General features: G+C 44.5%; 1 protein-coding gene across 1 annotated transcript in view; it reads left to right on the forward strand.

Moving 5' to 3' along the window:
* sec61b (SEC61 translocon subunit beta) overlaps positions 1-8,037 on the forward strand; it is a 24,011-nt gene extending 15,974 nt beyond the window's left edge. Inside the window, exon 4 of the mRNA XM_058377063.1 lies at positions 7,684-8,037. Coding sequence (XP_058233046.1) covers positions 7,684-7,771 — 88 coding nt within the window. The 3' untranslated portion in view covers positions 7,772-8,037. The remainder of the gene's footprint in view (positions 1-7,683) is intronic.
* Positions 8,038-17,697: the final 9,660 nt, after the last annotated feature.

Consider the following 17,697-nt stretch of genomic DNA (forward strand, 5'->3'; position numbering starts at 1 on the left):
GTGTGTGTGTGTGTCGGAGAGTGTGTGTGTGTGTGTCGGAGAGTGTGTGTGTGTGTGTGTGTCGGAGAGTGTGTGTGTGTGTGTCGGAGAGTGTGTGTGTGTGTCGGAGAGTGTGTGTGTGTGTGTGTCGGAGAGTGTGTGTGTGTGTGTGTCGGAGAGTGTGTGTGTGTGTGTCGGAGAGTGTGTGTGTGTGTGTGTGTGTCGGAGAGTGTGTGTGTGTGTGTGTCGGAGAGTGTGTGTGTGTGTGTGTCGGAGAGTGTGTGTGTGTGTGGGAGGGAGAGAGAGAGAGAGAGAGAGAGAGGGAGAGAGAGTGTGTGTGTATATATATATATATATATATATATATATATATATATATATATATATATATATATATATATATATATATATATATATATATATAAAAATAAGAACAGATGCTGTTTTTACTGGATCTTTAGTGGATGTTCTTTTTCCTGGCAATAAAAGAGCAAAAAAAAAAACAATTAAAAAGCTAATTAAAAAAAAATAGATAAAACAATCAGTGTATTTGATAAATCATCATTTAAATCTGAGCTAAAATAATTTAAGAAGCAGGTGAAAGCATCACTGTCGGTGTAGTCATGATCCTGTAACTGAGACATCCGTCTAGAACATTGCCCTAACGCTCAGTGTGACTCTTTTTTTTTTTTTTCTTTCATTGCTGTTTAATGGCAGGAAAAAATAGCTTCCAGTTTTTTAAAGACATTTGGAAAGTTCCTGAACCGGTAATCAACACAGATTTTGTTCCCTAAAATGTTCACCGTTTCCAAGCGGCAGGCCGTGTTTCTGCTGGTGGAGAGCTGGCCTGGGGGAGGTGTTGTGTGATTAGTCAGTATTATTTCAGTTTGCTTTTTCACACCACACACACACACACACGGTGACATGGCATTGCTTTGATCAGCGCAGAACATGTTTTTTTTTAAAAACTCAAAATTTCTGTGTTTAGCCCACACACATGCTTGACATGGCTGGAGTCAGTATAACTTACTGCGAGGATGGATGGATGGATGGATGGGCAGGCAGACAAGGGTAGACAGACAGACAGGCAGGCAGACAAGGGTAGACAGACAGACAGGCAGGCAGACAAGGGTAGACAGACAGACAGGCAGGCAGACAAGGGTAGACAGACAGGCAGGCAGACAAGGGTAGACAGACAGACAGGCAGGCAGACAAGGGTAGACAGACAGACAGGCAGGCAGACAAGGGTAGACAGACAGGCAGGCAGACAAGGGTAGACAGACAGACAGGCAGGCAGACAAGGGTAGACAGACAGACAGGCAGGCAGACAAGGGTAGACAGGCAGGCAGACAAGGGTAGACAGACAGGCAGGCAGACAAGGGTAGACAGACAGGCAGGCAGACAAGGGTAGACAGACAGACAGGCAGGCAGACAAGGGCAGGCAGACAAGGGTAGACAGACAGACAGGCAGGCAGACAAGGGTAGACAGACAGACAGGCAGGCAGACAAGGGTAGACAGACAGGCAGGCAGACAAGGGTAGACAGACAGGCAGGCAGACAAGGGTAGACAGACAGACAGGCAGGCAGACAAGGGTAGACAGACAGACAGGCAGGCAGACAAGGGTAGACAGACAGACAGGCAGGCAGACAAGGGTAGACAGACAGACAGGCAGGCAGACAAGGGTAGACAGACAGGCAGGCAGGCAGACAAGGGTAGACAGACAGGCAGGCAGGCAGACAAGGGTGGGTAGACAGGCAGGCAGGCAGACAAGGGTGGGTAGACAGGCAGGCAGGCAGACAAGGGTGGGTAGACAGGCAGGCAGGCAGACAAGGGTAGACAGACAGGCAGGCAGGCAGACAAGGGTAGACAGACAGGCAGGCAGGCAGACAAGGGTAGACAGACAGGCAGGCAGGCAGACAAGGGTAGACAGACAGGCAGGCAGGCAGACAAGGGTAGACAGACAGGCAGGCAGGCAGACAAGGGTAGACAGACAGGCAGGCAGGCAGACAAGGGTAGACAGACAGGCAGGCAGGCAGACAAGGGTAGACAGACAGGCAGGCAGGCAGACAAGGGTAGACAGACAGGCAGGCAGGCAGACAAGGGTAGACAGACAGGCAGGCAGGCAGACAAGGGTAGACAGACAGGCAGGCAGGCAGACAAGGGTAGACAGACAGGCAGGCAGGCAGACAAGGGTAGACAGACAGGCAGGCAGGCAGACAAGGGTAGACAGACAGGCAGGCAGGCAGACAAGGGTAGACAGACAGGCAGGCAGGCAGACAAGGGTAGACAGACAGGCAGGCAGGCAGACAAGGGTAGACAGACAGGCAGGCAGGCAGACAAGGGTAGACAGACAGGCAGGCAGGCAGACAAGGGTAGACAGACAGGCAGGCAGGCAGACAAGGGTAGACAGACAGGCAGGCAGGCAGACAAGGGTAGACAGACAGGCAGGCAGGCAGACAAGGGTAGACAGACAGGCAGGCAGGCAGACAAGGGTAGACAGACAGGCAGGCAGGCAGACAAGGGTAGACAGACAGGCAGGCAGGCAGACAAGGGTAGACAGACAGGCAGGCAGGCAGACAAGGGTGGGTAGACAGGCAGGCAGGCAGACAAGGGTGGGTAGACAGGCAGGCAGGCAGACAAGGGTGGGTAGACAGGCAGGCAGGCAGACAAGGGTAGACAGGCAGGCAGGCAGACAAGGGTAGACAGGCAGGCAGGCAGGCAGACAAGGGTAGACAGACAGGCAGGCAGGCAGGCAGACAAGGGTAGACAGACAGGCAGGCAGGCAGGCAGACAAGGGTAGACAGACAGGCAGGCAGGCAGGCAGACAAGGGTAGACAGACAGGCAGGCAGGCAGGCAGACAAGGGTGGGTAGACAGGCAGGCAGGCAGACAAGGGTGGGTAGACAGGCAGGCAGGCAGACAAGGGTGGGTAGACAGGCAGGCAGGCAGGCAGACAAGGGTAGACAGGCAGGCAGGCAGGCAGGCAGACAAGGGTAGACAGGCAGGCAGGCAGACAAGGGTAGACAGACAGGCAGGCAGGCAGGCAGACAAGGGTAGACAGACAGGCAGGCAGGCAGGCAGGCAGACAAGGGTAGACAGACAGGCAGGCAGGCAGGCAGGCAGACAAGGGTAGACAGACAGGCAGGCAGGCAGGCAGACAAGGGTAGACAGACAGGCAGACAAGGGTAGACAGACAAGGGTAGACAGACAGGCAGACAAGGGTAGACAGACAGACAGGCAGACAAGGGTAGACAGGCAGGCAGACAAGGGTAGACAAGGGTAGACAGACAGGCAGACAAGGGTAGACAGGCAGGCAGACAGGCAGGCAGACAAGGGTAGACAGGCAGGCAGACAAGGGTAGACAGACAGGCAGACAGGCAGGCAGACAGGCAGGCAGACAAGGGTAGGCAGACAGGCAGGCAGACAAGGGTAGGCAGACAGGCAGGCAGACAAGGGTAGACAGACAGGCAGACAGGCAGGCAGACAAGGGTAGACAGACAGACAGACAGGCAGGCAGACAAGGGTAGACAGACAGACAGGCAGGCAGACAAGGGTAGACAGACAGACAGGCAGGCAGACAAGGGTAGACAGACAGACAGGCAGGCAGACAAGGGTAGACAGACAGACAGGCAGGCAGACAAGGGTAGACAGACAGACAGGCAGGCAGACAAGGGTAGACAGACAGACAGGCAGGCAGACAAGGGTAGACAGACAGACAGGCAGGCAGACAAGGGTAGACAGACAGACAGACAGGCAGGCAGACAAGGGTAGACAGACAGACAGACAGACAGGCAGGCAGACAAGGGTAGACAGACAGACAGACAGGCAGGCAGACAAGGGTAGACAGACAGACAGACAGGCAGGCAGACAAGGGTAGACAGACAGACAGGCAGGCAGACAAGGGTAGACAGACAGGCAGGCAGACAGACAAGGGTAGACAGGCAGGCAGGCAGACAGACAGGCAGGCAGGCAGACAGACAAGGGTAGACAGGCAGGCAGACAGACAAGGGTAGACAGGCAGGCAGGCAGACAGACAGGCAGGCAGACAGACAAGGGTAGACAGACAGACAGACAGACAGACAGACAGACAGGCAGGCAGACAAGGGTAGACAGACAGACAGACAGGCAGGCAGACAAGGGTAGACAGACAGACAGACAGGCAGGCAGACAAGGGTAGACAGACAGACAGACAGGCAGGCAGACAAGGGTAGACAGACAGACAGACAGGCAGGCAGACAAGGGTAGACAGACAGACAGACAGGCAGGCAGACAAGGGTAGACAGACAGACAGACAGACAGGCAGGCAGACAAGGGTAGACAGACAGACAGACAGGCAGGCAGGCAGACAAGGGTAGACAGACAGACAGACAGGCAGGCAGACAAGGGTAGACAGACAGACAGACAGACAGGCAGGCAGACAAGGGTAGACAGACAGACAGACAGACAGGCAGGCAGACAAGGGTAGACAGACAGACAGACAGACAGGCAGGCAGACAAGGGTAGACAGACAGACAGACAGGCAGACAGACAAGGGTAGACAGGCAGGCAGGCAGACAGACAGGCAGGCAGACAGACAAGGGTAGACAGGCAGGCAGACAGACAGGCAGGCAGGCAGACAAGGGTAGACAGGCAGGCAGACAAGGGTAGACAGGCAGACAGACAGACAGACAGGCAGGCAGACAAGGGTAGACAGACAGACAGGCAGGCAGACAAGGGTAGACAGGCAGGCAGACAAGGGTAGACAGACAGACAGACAGGCAGGCAGACAAGGGTAGACAGGCAGACAGGCAGGCAGACAAGGGTAGACAGGCAGACAGGCAGGCAGACAAGGGTAGACAGGCAGACATGGGTAGGCAGACATGGGTAGACAGGCAGACATGGGTAGAAGGAGATGACATGGGTAGACAGACAGACAGACAGACAAAGAGACATGGATAGACAGACAGACATGGGTAGACAGACATGGATAGACGGACTGACACAGACAGACATGGATAGACGGACTGACACAGACAGACATGGATGGATGAGGGAAGGGGGGAGATATATATAATGTATATGTAGTGTGTATATGTATGTGTGAGTGTTTTTAGCGTGTAAGGTAGCTAACGACCAGAAACTAAACAAAAGGAAACTGTTTGTGTCCTCTCTCTCTCTACAGTAGCCAGAAGCGCTCGTTTTTTTTCTATCAGATAGGTGTACATGACGGGTCACTAAACCGGAGGTCATCCTGTCACATTGTCCATCCATTGAGTGAGCGTATACGGGTCGGCCAGTCCGGTTCTGTCTGTTAAAGTTTTCAAATTATATTCGCGGCCCTGGACAGTGAGTGACCTAACAATCAGATAAATCCGGATTTTGACCAGTCATTGTTTAAAAAAAAAACTAACAAAACTTGATAACTAGTGCTTATAAAGCAGTCAGGAAAATCCTTCTGCCTCTACTTAAGCGCCGCCCACAAAAAAAACGGCACAGTGTTTACTAACAGAAAAAGGGTCTATTATTTTTCTGCCAGGCAACTAGGAATTTAAAAAACAAAGCCCAGACATGATGCCTGCTTGTCCTGGGTGCCGGGTTTATGTCCACTCCGGTTTAGAAAAAAAACCCCACCGCAAACAACATTGCTGTAACTATTTACTGCTTTCTGTTCATAAGCTGAGGTAATGAATAAATGAATAGAGATGCTTAATCTGTTCACACACACACACACATGTACACAGCGACTCATTTTTAATTCATCCCACAGCTCAATAGGAAGCGACACAGAAGGGAGAGACGGGGGGATCTGGGAGGTTTAGCATTTATGAGGATAAACATTAAATTTTAACGACAGGAAATTGGCCTCTTGGGCTCAACCCCATCTTCATTTGATCGCTCCTGCAGACTGGCTTCCTAGACAGGGGTGTGTGTGCGTGTGCGTGTGTGAGAGAGAAACACTTGCATGTTACACCTCCAGCTTCATGTCTAGTTCTCATTAAACTGCTTGCCGTATAGCTGACCATGGTTTGGCCATTTTTCAGTAAAGTCGGTGTAATAAAGTATAATGCAGTGATTTATAAACTAAAACCTAGAAAGTGTGCAGTGAGTAGAGACAAGAACAGTCAGGTTTACACAGCTTCATTACTGTTTTGTCATAGAACAAAAAACACACGGTAAAACAAGCTTAAATTCCTGTCCAGGATTCGTCACTTCCTGTACACACTGCTACAGCCAGACATGGAGAAGTTAGATCCAAGCTATGGCCGTGTTTTCCGAAGATCGAATGTGTTCTGAAAATTTCTTGTTACATGCTGTGAATAGATTTATTGGTTCGCAAATGAAAAATTTTGTGTATGTAGGTTTAAAGCCATCCGGGCCGATGGCTCTGATCGTATTAAATCCACCAATAGGAGGAAGGTGTATGATAACGCAAAGCTCAAGGGGCAGTTGAGGCAAAGAAGAAACCCTCCTTATTGCCTCAAGTTCACTTTGAAGGATGTTTGTGTTTCCACAACCTTGTGACTTCCTTATCATGGAGAACAGGCGTCACAGGGTACAGTGTAAATTCCTTGCCACGTTTTTTTCCCCCCTAGCCTCTTTTCCTGACCTGAAGTTTCTCCAATTCTAAAGCCATTCCTCCCAGACGTGTTAACGCCCGAGTGTGTATCCGTGGGGCCTCATGATGAGTTAATCTGTGCGAGCTCCTTGCGCCAGGCTGAGGGGTGTGTTCCTGTGCGTGTGTGTGTTTCTGAGCTTAATTAAAGTCCTGTCTGAAAAGGTCACATCAATTAAAGCCTGGGGGGTGGGCCTTCGGTCGGCATGGTTACATCGCTGCCTAGCGACCCAGGGGATGGTCAGCTCCTCTTTTTAATAAAGCCGCTCGTTAGCCGCCCCACTGCTTTGCTCCATGCCATTCACCGCCATTTATAAGCCTAATTACCCCTCCTCTGTGTCACGTGACCATGGCGACGTGAGCTGATTGGCCCAGGGGAATGAATCATTGACGGATCAGCGCTGTCAGTCAGAGACTGTCTGTACGCTGGATTTAGAAGTAATCCACAGATAGATTTTTACCTTTCTAAATACTCTAATAGAGAGGGAGATGATGTGTAGAACTTGAGCATAAGTTCCATCAAGGGGAAAAAGTTCTGAAGAAAAATGTAACTCATTATAAGTGTAAATTTAATGATGTGAAGTTTTGACCACTAGAGGTCCTTCTGTTAACATGCACTGTTCAGTAGAGACTTCATGTGGAAACAGAGTGCTAACTCCTGTGACTCTTTCTCTGTCTGTCTTGCGCGCTCTCTCCCTCTCTCTCGCACACACTCCCCCCCCCCTTCTTTCACTCACTCCCTCTCTCTCTCTCTTTCTCTCTCTCTCACCCCCCCTCTCTCTCCCTGTCTGTTTCTCATTCTCGCTTAAACTTTCTCTGTCTCTGTCTGTTTCTAATTCTTGCTCCTTGTGTCTGTCTGTATCTCTTCCTCCCTCTCTCTCTCTCTCTCTGTCCGTCTTTCTATCAACCACCTCTTTCTTCCTGTCTTTCTGGCTTTGTCTTTCATTTCTGTTTCCCCATCTGTTATTAACTGATTCATTAATAGAATGGAAGGGAAACAAAAAATGTAACAGTTATTGGTCATGGTATTTGTCAAAATAAGTGAACTAAAATCTCTCTCTCTCTCTCTCTCTCTCTCTCTCACACTCTCTCTCTCTCTTTCCTCTCTCTAGTGGCCCAGTGCCTGTACTTGTAATGAGTCTGCTGTTCATCGCCTCCGTCTTCATGCTGCACATATGGGGAAAGTACACCCGCTCCTAAACCTCCCGATGTTCGAACTCTGACCTCCAAGTGATTATGACATCAGTGATTATGAATTAAGCCATTGGATCTGGACCAAACTCTGACCCTAAACAGCAAAACCTGGCTCATATATTTTCATTTCAGAAAATTATACTTCCCTTCTACAAGTGTTCATTTATTCTTTTTTTTTTTATCTGGAACAGGACATGTACTTTTTTTTTTGCTAACCTTTGTACAAATGCTGTAAAATTGTACAATAAAACAAAACAAAAAACACCACAAAATGTGTTGCCTGTTAAATGTCTGTCTTTTTAATAAGAAGTAAAATCTGGTTTTAGGATGATGTGGAGTACTTGTTACATAATGCCCAGAGGTAGGTGCAACAAGGTGGTGTGTGTGTGTGTGAGAAAGAAAGAACGTGAAGTAAAAGAGAGAGCAGGGCTTGAGGGACTCCACCTGCTTCTGGGTAATTGCACAATAGCTCTCACTGTAGCCTGCAGCTCTAGACCAACATCATGTGCACCTCACAGCAGCGTGTCTCATCTGAGCAAAGCATGCATGCAACGGACTTCCAAGGAAATACAACGAACGTGTGAGTCACAGTACTGTGGCTACCCTGGCAAGAAAATATTCAGGTTTTGCCAGAATCAGACATTTCTAAGTTTTCTATCTTTTCTAAGTAATTTCCCCTGAGGTCTATAGATTAGGGGATCTTATCTGCATCTGATTAGTGATCAAAATATTCATACAATCTGGTTCAGACTTTTTTTTTCAGTCTGACGTTCGACCGATTCACTTTCCCTGACGCCACTATCAAATGCATAGAAAGAGGAGCAGTCAATCAAATGCACATTCAACACCTGGCTATGAAACCACATGATCAGACAAGTGTCCAATTACTTATGAACCTGTGAAAATAGATAGGGGGGAAAAAAACTTAATTCCTAAGAATCTCTTTTGTTATAGATAAAAGAAACCACTTCAATCATGTCTCACTTCATTACAAATCCTTTATGCACATTGTGTCACTGTCCAAATACTTATGGACCTTCCTGTCTATAGTTATCTCATTTATACCGGAAGTGGGGCGCGCGCTCTCTCTCTCTCTCTCTCTCTCTCTCTCTCTCTCTCTCTCTCTCTCTCGCTTGCTTGCTCGCTCTCTCAGTCACCTAGATGAGAATGGGTTCCCTTATAAGTCTGGTTCCTCTCAAAGTTTCTTTCTAATATCGTCTCTTCTGGCTTGATAATTGGGGATGCATTTTTGAAAACTCAGAAGTAGTCACAGCAAAATTCAATCATACTCAATTTATAAAGCTGCTATAATCCTAAACCTTGATGGATGGATGGATGGATGGATGCATAGACGAATGTGTGGATGGATGGATGGATGGATGAATGGATACATAGATGGATGGATGGATGGATACATAGATGAATGGATGGATGGATGGATGGATACATAGATGGTTGGATGGATACATGGATGGATGGATAGATATCTAGATAGATAGATAGATACACATTTGAGTATAAGAAGCCATTTTTCATTAACGATCTAGACAACAAAAATAAATAAATAAATAAACATAAATGTATTAAGACCAGGATCTTGTACAGTTCCCTATCTTTTATTTTAAACTCAGACAGAAAAGAAGCTGGGATGAACTTGCAATGCTGCTGTGAGTCAAAATGGCGTCCTTTATCTGCTATTTCATTATAATACTCAAGAAGAGTTTCTGTGTGTGTGTATATATATATATATATATATATATATATATATATATAATTTTAATTTCTGGATGCCTCGTGTTTAAAGAAACCTGATTTACACTCACTGTTGTTCTGGTTTAACTCAATCACCACCTGAGTTATTATATTAAGTGCTCATTTCCATTAGAATGAACTGAAGCGATTTGCACAAGAAAAGTCTTCAAGAAACCGTTCCTCATCTGAGAATTCTTGGCTCAATGCTGTGTGATGATGTGTGTCAACATGGACTGGAACTATACAGAGGTCAGTAACGTCCTCAGGGTTTGGCGAAGATGTCGAGAGTGGGAATGCAGAGAAATTTAAAAAATAAGAAAATAAATAAAATTAAAAATGGTTATATTTAATGATGGGATCCCAAGAGTGAATTTAAATAAATAAATAAATTGGAACAATATAGTTTTTAATTACAAAGCTGCATTAAAAATATTTTAATAAATTTTCATTTCACATGCTTCGAAAGTCATTTCATCTTGTTGACCTTGCAGCAAGACCTGTAAGGGGCGCTCTAGATTGCTACACACAGACACACACTCACACACACACATCTCGTGAGACTGCAAGTAGGCTGAGTGTCCGCTCCACTGCCTGTGTGTGTGTCTGTGTGTGTGTCTGTGTGTGTGTTCATTATTCATGCCCTGAATAATGAGAGTTAGGTTTCCCCACTGGTCCACTCTAATCCCTACTGTGAGTGACACAGCCAGAATGATTCCGCATCATCTTAAAAATCAGCCCATACCCAATTGATTTTGCTGTTTTTAAAGTGTCCCCAGGTCTATTTTGGTATCCTTACAGTGTCCCCAGGTCTATTTTGGTATCCTTACAGTGTCCCCAGGTCTATTTTGGTATCCTTACAGTGTCCCCAGGTCTATTTTAGTGTTCTTAAGGTGTCCCCAGGACTATTTTGGTGTTCTTAAGGTGTACCCTGGTCTATTTTAGTGTCTTTAAGGTGTCCCCAGGTCTATTTTGGTGTTTCTAAGGTGTCCCCAGGTCTATTTTGGTGTATTTAAGGTGTCTTTAAGGTTTCACCAGGTCTATTTTGGTGTCCTGAAGGTGTACCCAGGTCTATTTTGGTGTTTCTAAGGTATCTAAGATGTCCCCAGGTCTATTTTGGTGTATTTAAGATGTCCCCAGGTCTATTTTAGTGTCCTTAATGTGTTTTAAAGGTGTCCCCAGGTCTGTTTTGATGTCCGTAAGGTGTCCCCAGGTCTATTTTAGTGTCCTTAATGTGTTTTAAAGGTGTCCCCAGGTCTGTTTTGATGTCCGTAAGGTGTCCCCAGGTCTGTTTTAGTGTCCTTAATGTGTCTTAAAGGTGTTCCCAGGTCTATTTTGGTGTCTTTATGGTGTCCCCAGGTCTATTTTGGTGTCCTTAAGGTGTCCCCAGGTCTATTTTGGTGTCTTTATGGTGTCCTCAGGTCAGGAAATTTCCCCACTGTAGGACAAATAAATGTTTATCTTATCTTATCTTTATGTTATCTTATTTTGGTGTCCTTAATCTGTCCCCAGGTCTATTTTGATGTCTTTAAGGATCCCCAGGTTTATTGTGGTGTCCTTAAGGTGTCCCCAGGTCTACTTTGGTGTCTTTATGGTGTCCCCAGGTCGATTTTGTGTCCTTAAGGTGTCCCCAGGTCTATTTTGGTGTCATTAAGGTGTCCCCAGGTCTATTTTGGTGTCATTAAGGTGTCCCCAGGTCTATTTTGTTGTCCTTAAGGTGTCCCCAGGTCTATTTTGGTGTCCTTATGGTGTCCCCAGGTCTATTTTGGTGTCCTTAAGGTGTCCCCAGGTCTATTTTGTTGTCCTTATGGTGTCCCCAGGTCTATTTTGTTGTCCTTAAGGTGTCCCCAGGTCTATTTTGTTGTCCTTAAGGTGTCCCCAGGTCGATTTTGGTGTCCTTAAGGTGTCCCCAGGTCGATTTTGGTGTCCTTAAGGTGTCCCCAGGTCGATTTTGGTGTCCCCAGGTCTATTTTGATGTCTTTATGGTGTCTCCAGGTCTATTTTGGTGTCTTTAAGGTGTCCCCAGGTCTATTTCAGTGTTCTTAAGGTGAGTGTGGATGTTGGATATTGTCCAGTATGCTGGGTTTATATCCAGGCGATGTAACGTACATATCTAACAAAAAATAGCAATAAAATGTGCAATGCCTCTAGACATGCAAATTCACCCCCCCACACACACTGCTGTGTACCTCTCCCACTCAGTCTGGCTTAAAATGGTTGATTATTCAGTCCGGAAAACAAACAACAAGGGGTTAATCTTTAGCGCAAATATAAAATATAGTCCCATGTACACAGTACACATATACATGATATCCTTCTCTACACAAACAAGTCCAATCCTTCATCTTAATAAAAAAAATGTATATAATGTTGCGTCGATTTTCTTTTCTGTCTAGTATTTAAAAATATGAAACAATCAATTAAAAAACAAAAGTTCTTGGAAATAAACAGTGTTTTGCATGAACGAGGGAAGTTTGAGAGCTGCTTTTCTTTATTTTTCTTTATGTGCGCTTTTTTCTTCTTCTTTTTTTTTCTGTTAACCATTTCCTGAGCTCTAAACCACTGCCTGTGTAGAGGGGCGGCCCCTTAAGCACACCATACACCATACACACAAACACATATATTCAAATGCTTTCTGTGCACACACACACATTATATACATCTATACATCCAGCAACACTGCCACTGCAGGTAAAGGTTCAGTACAGAGCCGTGTATTTCCAAAGGAATAACGAAGACATTTTTGAGAAAAAGATGTATTATTATTATTATCTTCTTTTTTTTTTATGTATGCAACAACTTCTGGGCTCCCAACGCACACACACACACACACACACACACACACACGTGTTAATTCCCTCAGAGGAAGAGTCACAGGAAAAGTGTTTTAAATAGGTCAGTGCATTCTCTCTTTTTTTCTCAGCTTGTTATTATTTACGGCACCTTCTTGAGCCGAATCATTAACACTTGCCTCTATTTTAGCCCCAGGTCTATTTTAGTGTTCTTAAGGTGTCCCCATGTCTATTGTGGTGATTTTAAAGGTGTTGTTAAGGTGTCCCCATGTCTATTTTGGTGTCCTTAAGGTGTCCCCATGTCTATTGTGGTGATTTTAAAGGTGTTGTTAAGGTGTCCCCATGTCTATTGTGGTGATTTTAAAGGTGTTGTTAAGGTGTCCCCATGTCTATTTTGGTGTCCTTAAGGTGTCCCCATGTCTATTGTGGTGATTTTTAAAGGTGTTGTTAAGGTGTCCCCATGTCTATTGTGGTGATTTTAAAGGTGTTAAGGTGTCCCCAGGTCTATTTTGGTGTCCTTAAGGTGTCCCCAGGTCTATTGTGGTGATTTTAAAGGTGTTGTTAAGGTGTCCCCAGGTCTTTTATGGTGTCCTTAAGGTGTCCCCAGGTCTATTGTGGTGATTTTAAAGGTGTTGTTAAGGTGTCCCCAGGTCTTTTATGGTGTCCTTAAGGTGTCCCCAAGTCTATTTTGGTATCCATTAACACTAGCCTGAGTGTACTAAGTCTACACGTCTTCTCTCGTTACTCCTCTGTCTATTCCGTATAGAGTTGGGCGTACACCAACATAAAAGACTAGGCTCAGGCTTTTTTTCAGTGGCGGGAAAATGCAAACTTGATGCAATGATTTGTTCAAATGAAGTGGACTTTCCTTATAGCATATTCGAAATGCTCATCTTTGATAGAAGGAATGAAATAAAGTGATGTTAAAGTGCTATAAGCTGCTAATCTGTTTTATTTCCTAAGTAGTAAAAGAATCTGGACTTGATCAGAATGAACCGTAGATGGGTCAACGAGAGAACAGAGAGATTAAAAGTCTTCAGCACTGATGAACATAACACTGATGAAGATCACTGACATAACCCTGCGACCTCACTGTGGTAAAGAGTTTATTGATCTTTGAGATGACTAATTTATTCGTAGTTTGTTGAAGTGCTCTCCAAAGACACCTAGTCACAAAGCAGTGTGTTGTATTACTTTCATACATTCAGAGACTTACAGTGACAAAAAAAAGACCGAAGATCATTCATTGTTAATAAGAGCTGCTGACTTCCGTTGACATGAGCGCCAGCGACCGTTAGTGACTAGATGTGGGCGTGTCCACATCAGCGATGCGATAAAGTTGAGAAAAGTTTACTTTTACACCATTTGACAGACACCCTTATCATTATCTCATTTTGTTATACCACTGAGTAATTAAGAGTTGCTCAAGGTCCCAGCAGTAGCAGCTTGGTGGACCTGGGGCTCGAACTCCGTAGTCCAACACCTTCACCACTAAGTCACCACATCCCACGTTTAACTGTATACAAATATGAAGCAGCTTGTTGCACTGACTCCCTTCGAACTGTTCTGTTTTAGCAGCAAGATAAACATTGTTACTACGGCAACCAGCAGACGAAACACCTACTTAGTACTTCGTAGTACAGGAACAAGTCAGCTGCAGAGATAAAATTACTGTATGTGATTTTTTTTTACCATAGGGATGTGGTAGCTTAGTGGTTAAAGCAGTGATGTACTGCTCAGAAGGTTGTGAGTTTGAATCCCAAGTTGCCGCTGCTGGGCCCCTGAGCAAGGCCCTTAACCCTAAGTCACCCCGGATGACGGTGTCCGCTAAATGCCGTAAATATCATGAACTGTCCTGGCTGCTGCCCTTCTCCCACTCCCGAAAACAAAACATTCACAGCCTGAGACGCGGGGCATCGTGATTCCCGCCCTAATGGGCCTCTTTTAGCGTTTCCCAATTTATCCCTTTTTATCCATTTTAAATAACTCTAACAAGCTGAAATGGGGGCAGTGAGCACCCGATTGCGCAACACACCACACCACAACTGAGCAACACAAATATGACCTTTATCTAGGATTAAAAGGTTAGAAGTCGAAAGGGTTCTTTGTGTGTTCTTGTGCAGAAACCCTGCAGTGAGGTGCTTCCCTTACTGAAAGCTTTTATGAATGCCTTAAAAAATGTCTGTGTGTTTTCTCCTTTGGGTATGTGTTCCAACAAGTGAAAGAAAATAAGGAAAGAAAGCTAATTAGTATTGAGCAATATATATTATATCATGATGTCTTAAAGAGCATAGTTAGAATGAATATCACACACACACACACACACACACACATTTAATACAGCTAAGCAGCAGCATTCATCAGGTCTACATTTTTTGTTGTTGTTGTTGTTTTTAATTATAAAAATTCTATCCTGGCTTCTTCCAAATAACACAATAAACAGAACAATTATAACAATTTCCTCCATAAAGCACGAAAACAAAAATCCCACTGAACAGATGATTCTTTGACGACTTTGTGCTTCTCTGAATGGATAACTTTTTGTTTAATCTCCAAAAGATTTAGAGAAAAATAATAATAAGAGGATAATAATAGAGTAAACCGCCCTCCTCATTCGAGTTCATTGCACCCACGTCTGCACTTCACATGCGTCATCTCAATCAACGCTGATGACGTGTTACGGATGTGTCAGGAAAGCAGGCTGGAAAATATCAGTCCAATCGGAGATCACTCTGTAGAATCACCTGACATGACTGTCACTGCATGACTCTACAGTCTGGACTAGAAAGAAATCATCCATCCAAAATAATCCAGATCGATGATAGAAAAGAAAATAACGTCATGTGGAAGACAAAAATGAAACCATATTCAAGGGTGTGTCTCAATCAGATATCTAGTTCGCTAGGCGGTGAATTAATATACGGCGTACACAACTGAGATGTTAATGACACAATAATTTATTCATGGGTTACTGTAAAAACCTAAACATATAAAATGTTGCAGTTGTATGCGTCATATGAATTAATCACACACTGTCAAAGTGCTCCAAGCAGGATCGTAGGCTAGTTAGTGGATTCTTAAAACTCATTACACTTAAAACAAACCATATAGAGCTAATGTACACTATATTGCCAAAAGTTTTGGAACACCTGCCTTTACATGCACATGAATGTAATATGGAGTTGCCCTTTGCAGCTTCAACTCTTCTGGGAAGGCTTTCCACAAAGTTTAGGAGTGCGTTTCATGGGAATTTTTGACCAATTCTCTAGAAGTGCATTTGTGAGGTAAGGCACTGATGCTGGACAAGAAGGCCTGGCTCGTAGTCTCTGCTCTAATTCATTCCAAATGTGTTCTATTGGGTTGAGGTCAGGACTCAAGTTCTTCCACACCAAACTCGCTCATCCATGTCTTTATGGACCTTGCTTTGTGCACTGGTGAACAGTCATGTTGGAACAGGAAGGGGTCATCCCCAAACTGTGCCCACAAAGTTGGGAGCATGAAATTGTCCAAAAAGTCTTGGTATACTGAAGCATTAAGAGTTCATTTCCCTGGAACTAAGGGGTCAAGCCCAACCCCATAAAAAAAAAACAACAACAACTAAATTCAATGATTTGGAGGGGTGTCCCAAAACTTTTGGCAATATAGTGTATGTCATAACTTGAGAGCTGTGACAAGAATAACAAGCTATATTTGTAGACAGAGAGAGTCGAGTGCTGAGTTTGTCCTTCATTCATTTTCAGTTGAAAAGACTTAATAAAATACGACATAATTTCCAGTAACAACGGACATCGATGCTCTGTGGTTTTTGTGGTGCGTTATGGAATTTTTTTTAGAGAGTCAATGGTCCAGTACACTGAGAGAGAGAGAGAGAGAGAGAGAGAGACCATAAAATGGACGCACTGATTGAGACACACACCATGTCTTTTGTCACCTTTAAATGACAAAGTCAGGCTCCGCCTCCATTTTTATGTCCACAAATTTATTCTCACATGGACTAAATGTGCGGTTTTCTTTTTTTTTTTTTTTTACCAGAATTCACAATCCATTTGATCTGGAACAATCAACTAAATCCTGACTTAAGCTTGCAGTGCATTATGGGAAAACAGACTAAAAAAAAAAACTGTCTTGTTAGCAACTTTTCTCTGGATCTAATTCTGGTAGTAATAACACTAGACGTAAGTTGTTGTGATTGGGACAGAGGCTTTACCCAAACAGGAAGAAGAGGCGGTGACTTGGTGGTGAACTGCTCATTTAACACCTTTAAAAAAAAAAAACCCAAAAACTTAGTTATCAAGCAAGTCTGCATGATGCATTTCCTTCTGCATATTATCACCCAATACTGAGCTTACTGAATTGAAATAATTAAAGCTGTTTTCCTATATCCATGCAAGATTCTGAGTAAAGAGCATGTGAAAAGGGCAAAAGCTAGCGGGCGGATGGTAGACCATAGTCACACAAGATCAATGAGGTGGCGTCCCTTGATATTTGTTCACACATTTGTTCTCACTTGGGCTAAATAACATTCTGGTCATGATGCATCCTGATATGCAAATTGAAACACCCCACACACACACTCACACACACACACACACACACACACACTACTTCTCCCACTCTTGTCTCTCTAGAATCTGGTGTTTGGAGTGTCAAGAAAACAAAATCACTAACGAGATCGTTTCAACCAAAAAAAACACGTATAGAAGCTGAAAAGTAGAAAAGTATGCTAACATTTATTTTAGCTATAAAAATAGAAATACAAAATATTTTTTCCCCCGCTTTCCTGATACACTGATTTGAGTTACTGACGTGTCACTTTCACCAAAGAACCAAGAAACGCAAGGAAACATTAGCTAGCTGAGGAAAGTCTTTGCTCCTATTCTATCAGATGCTAGCTAGCATGATAGTACTAAGTAGTTTAATGCTAATCGCTAGCTACCACAGCAGTGTGCAGACGTATTAAGTCTTTAAGGGATTTAAATCAGCCCTGATGCTGATGTGTAGGGATTTTGATCTAGTTTTAAATGTCAAAACAAGTACTTAGGAATAAAACAGGCTTATGGAGAAATAGACTTTGTTATGTTGCTCCTCTGATTTTTTTTTGCTCATTCAAGATCTCTTGTGCTTACATAGCAAAAATTCTGCTTTCCCTCATTTGGGTTTTAGTGCAGGGAAAGCACACAACGTTCAGCACTTCAAAACCACCATTTGACACCTGTGACCTAAATCAGAAGGTAAATGTATATGTGTGTGTGTGTGTGTGTGTGTGGGTAGGTAGGTAGGTGGGTGTTGTGTAGACTTCATGTGCTTATAGAGACGCCCTTTTTGCACGTTATAGAAGTGTTAAAAGTTTCAACGCTAACGTTGTTTTTATGTGCTCTTGTCGTGGCATGC

The sequence above is a fragment of the Hemibagrus wyckioides genome, linkage group LG23 (assembly GCF_019097595.1).
Source record: "Hemibagrus wyckioides isolate EC202008001 linkage group LG23, SWU_Hwy_1.0, whole genome shotgun sequence".
In the NCBI taxonomy this organism is placed as follows: Eukaryota; Metazoa; Chordata; class Actinopteri; order Siluriformes; family Bagridae; genus Hemibagrus; species Hemibagrus wyckioides.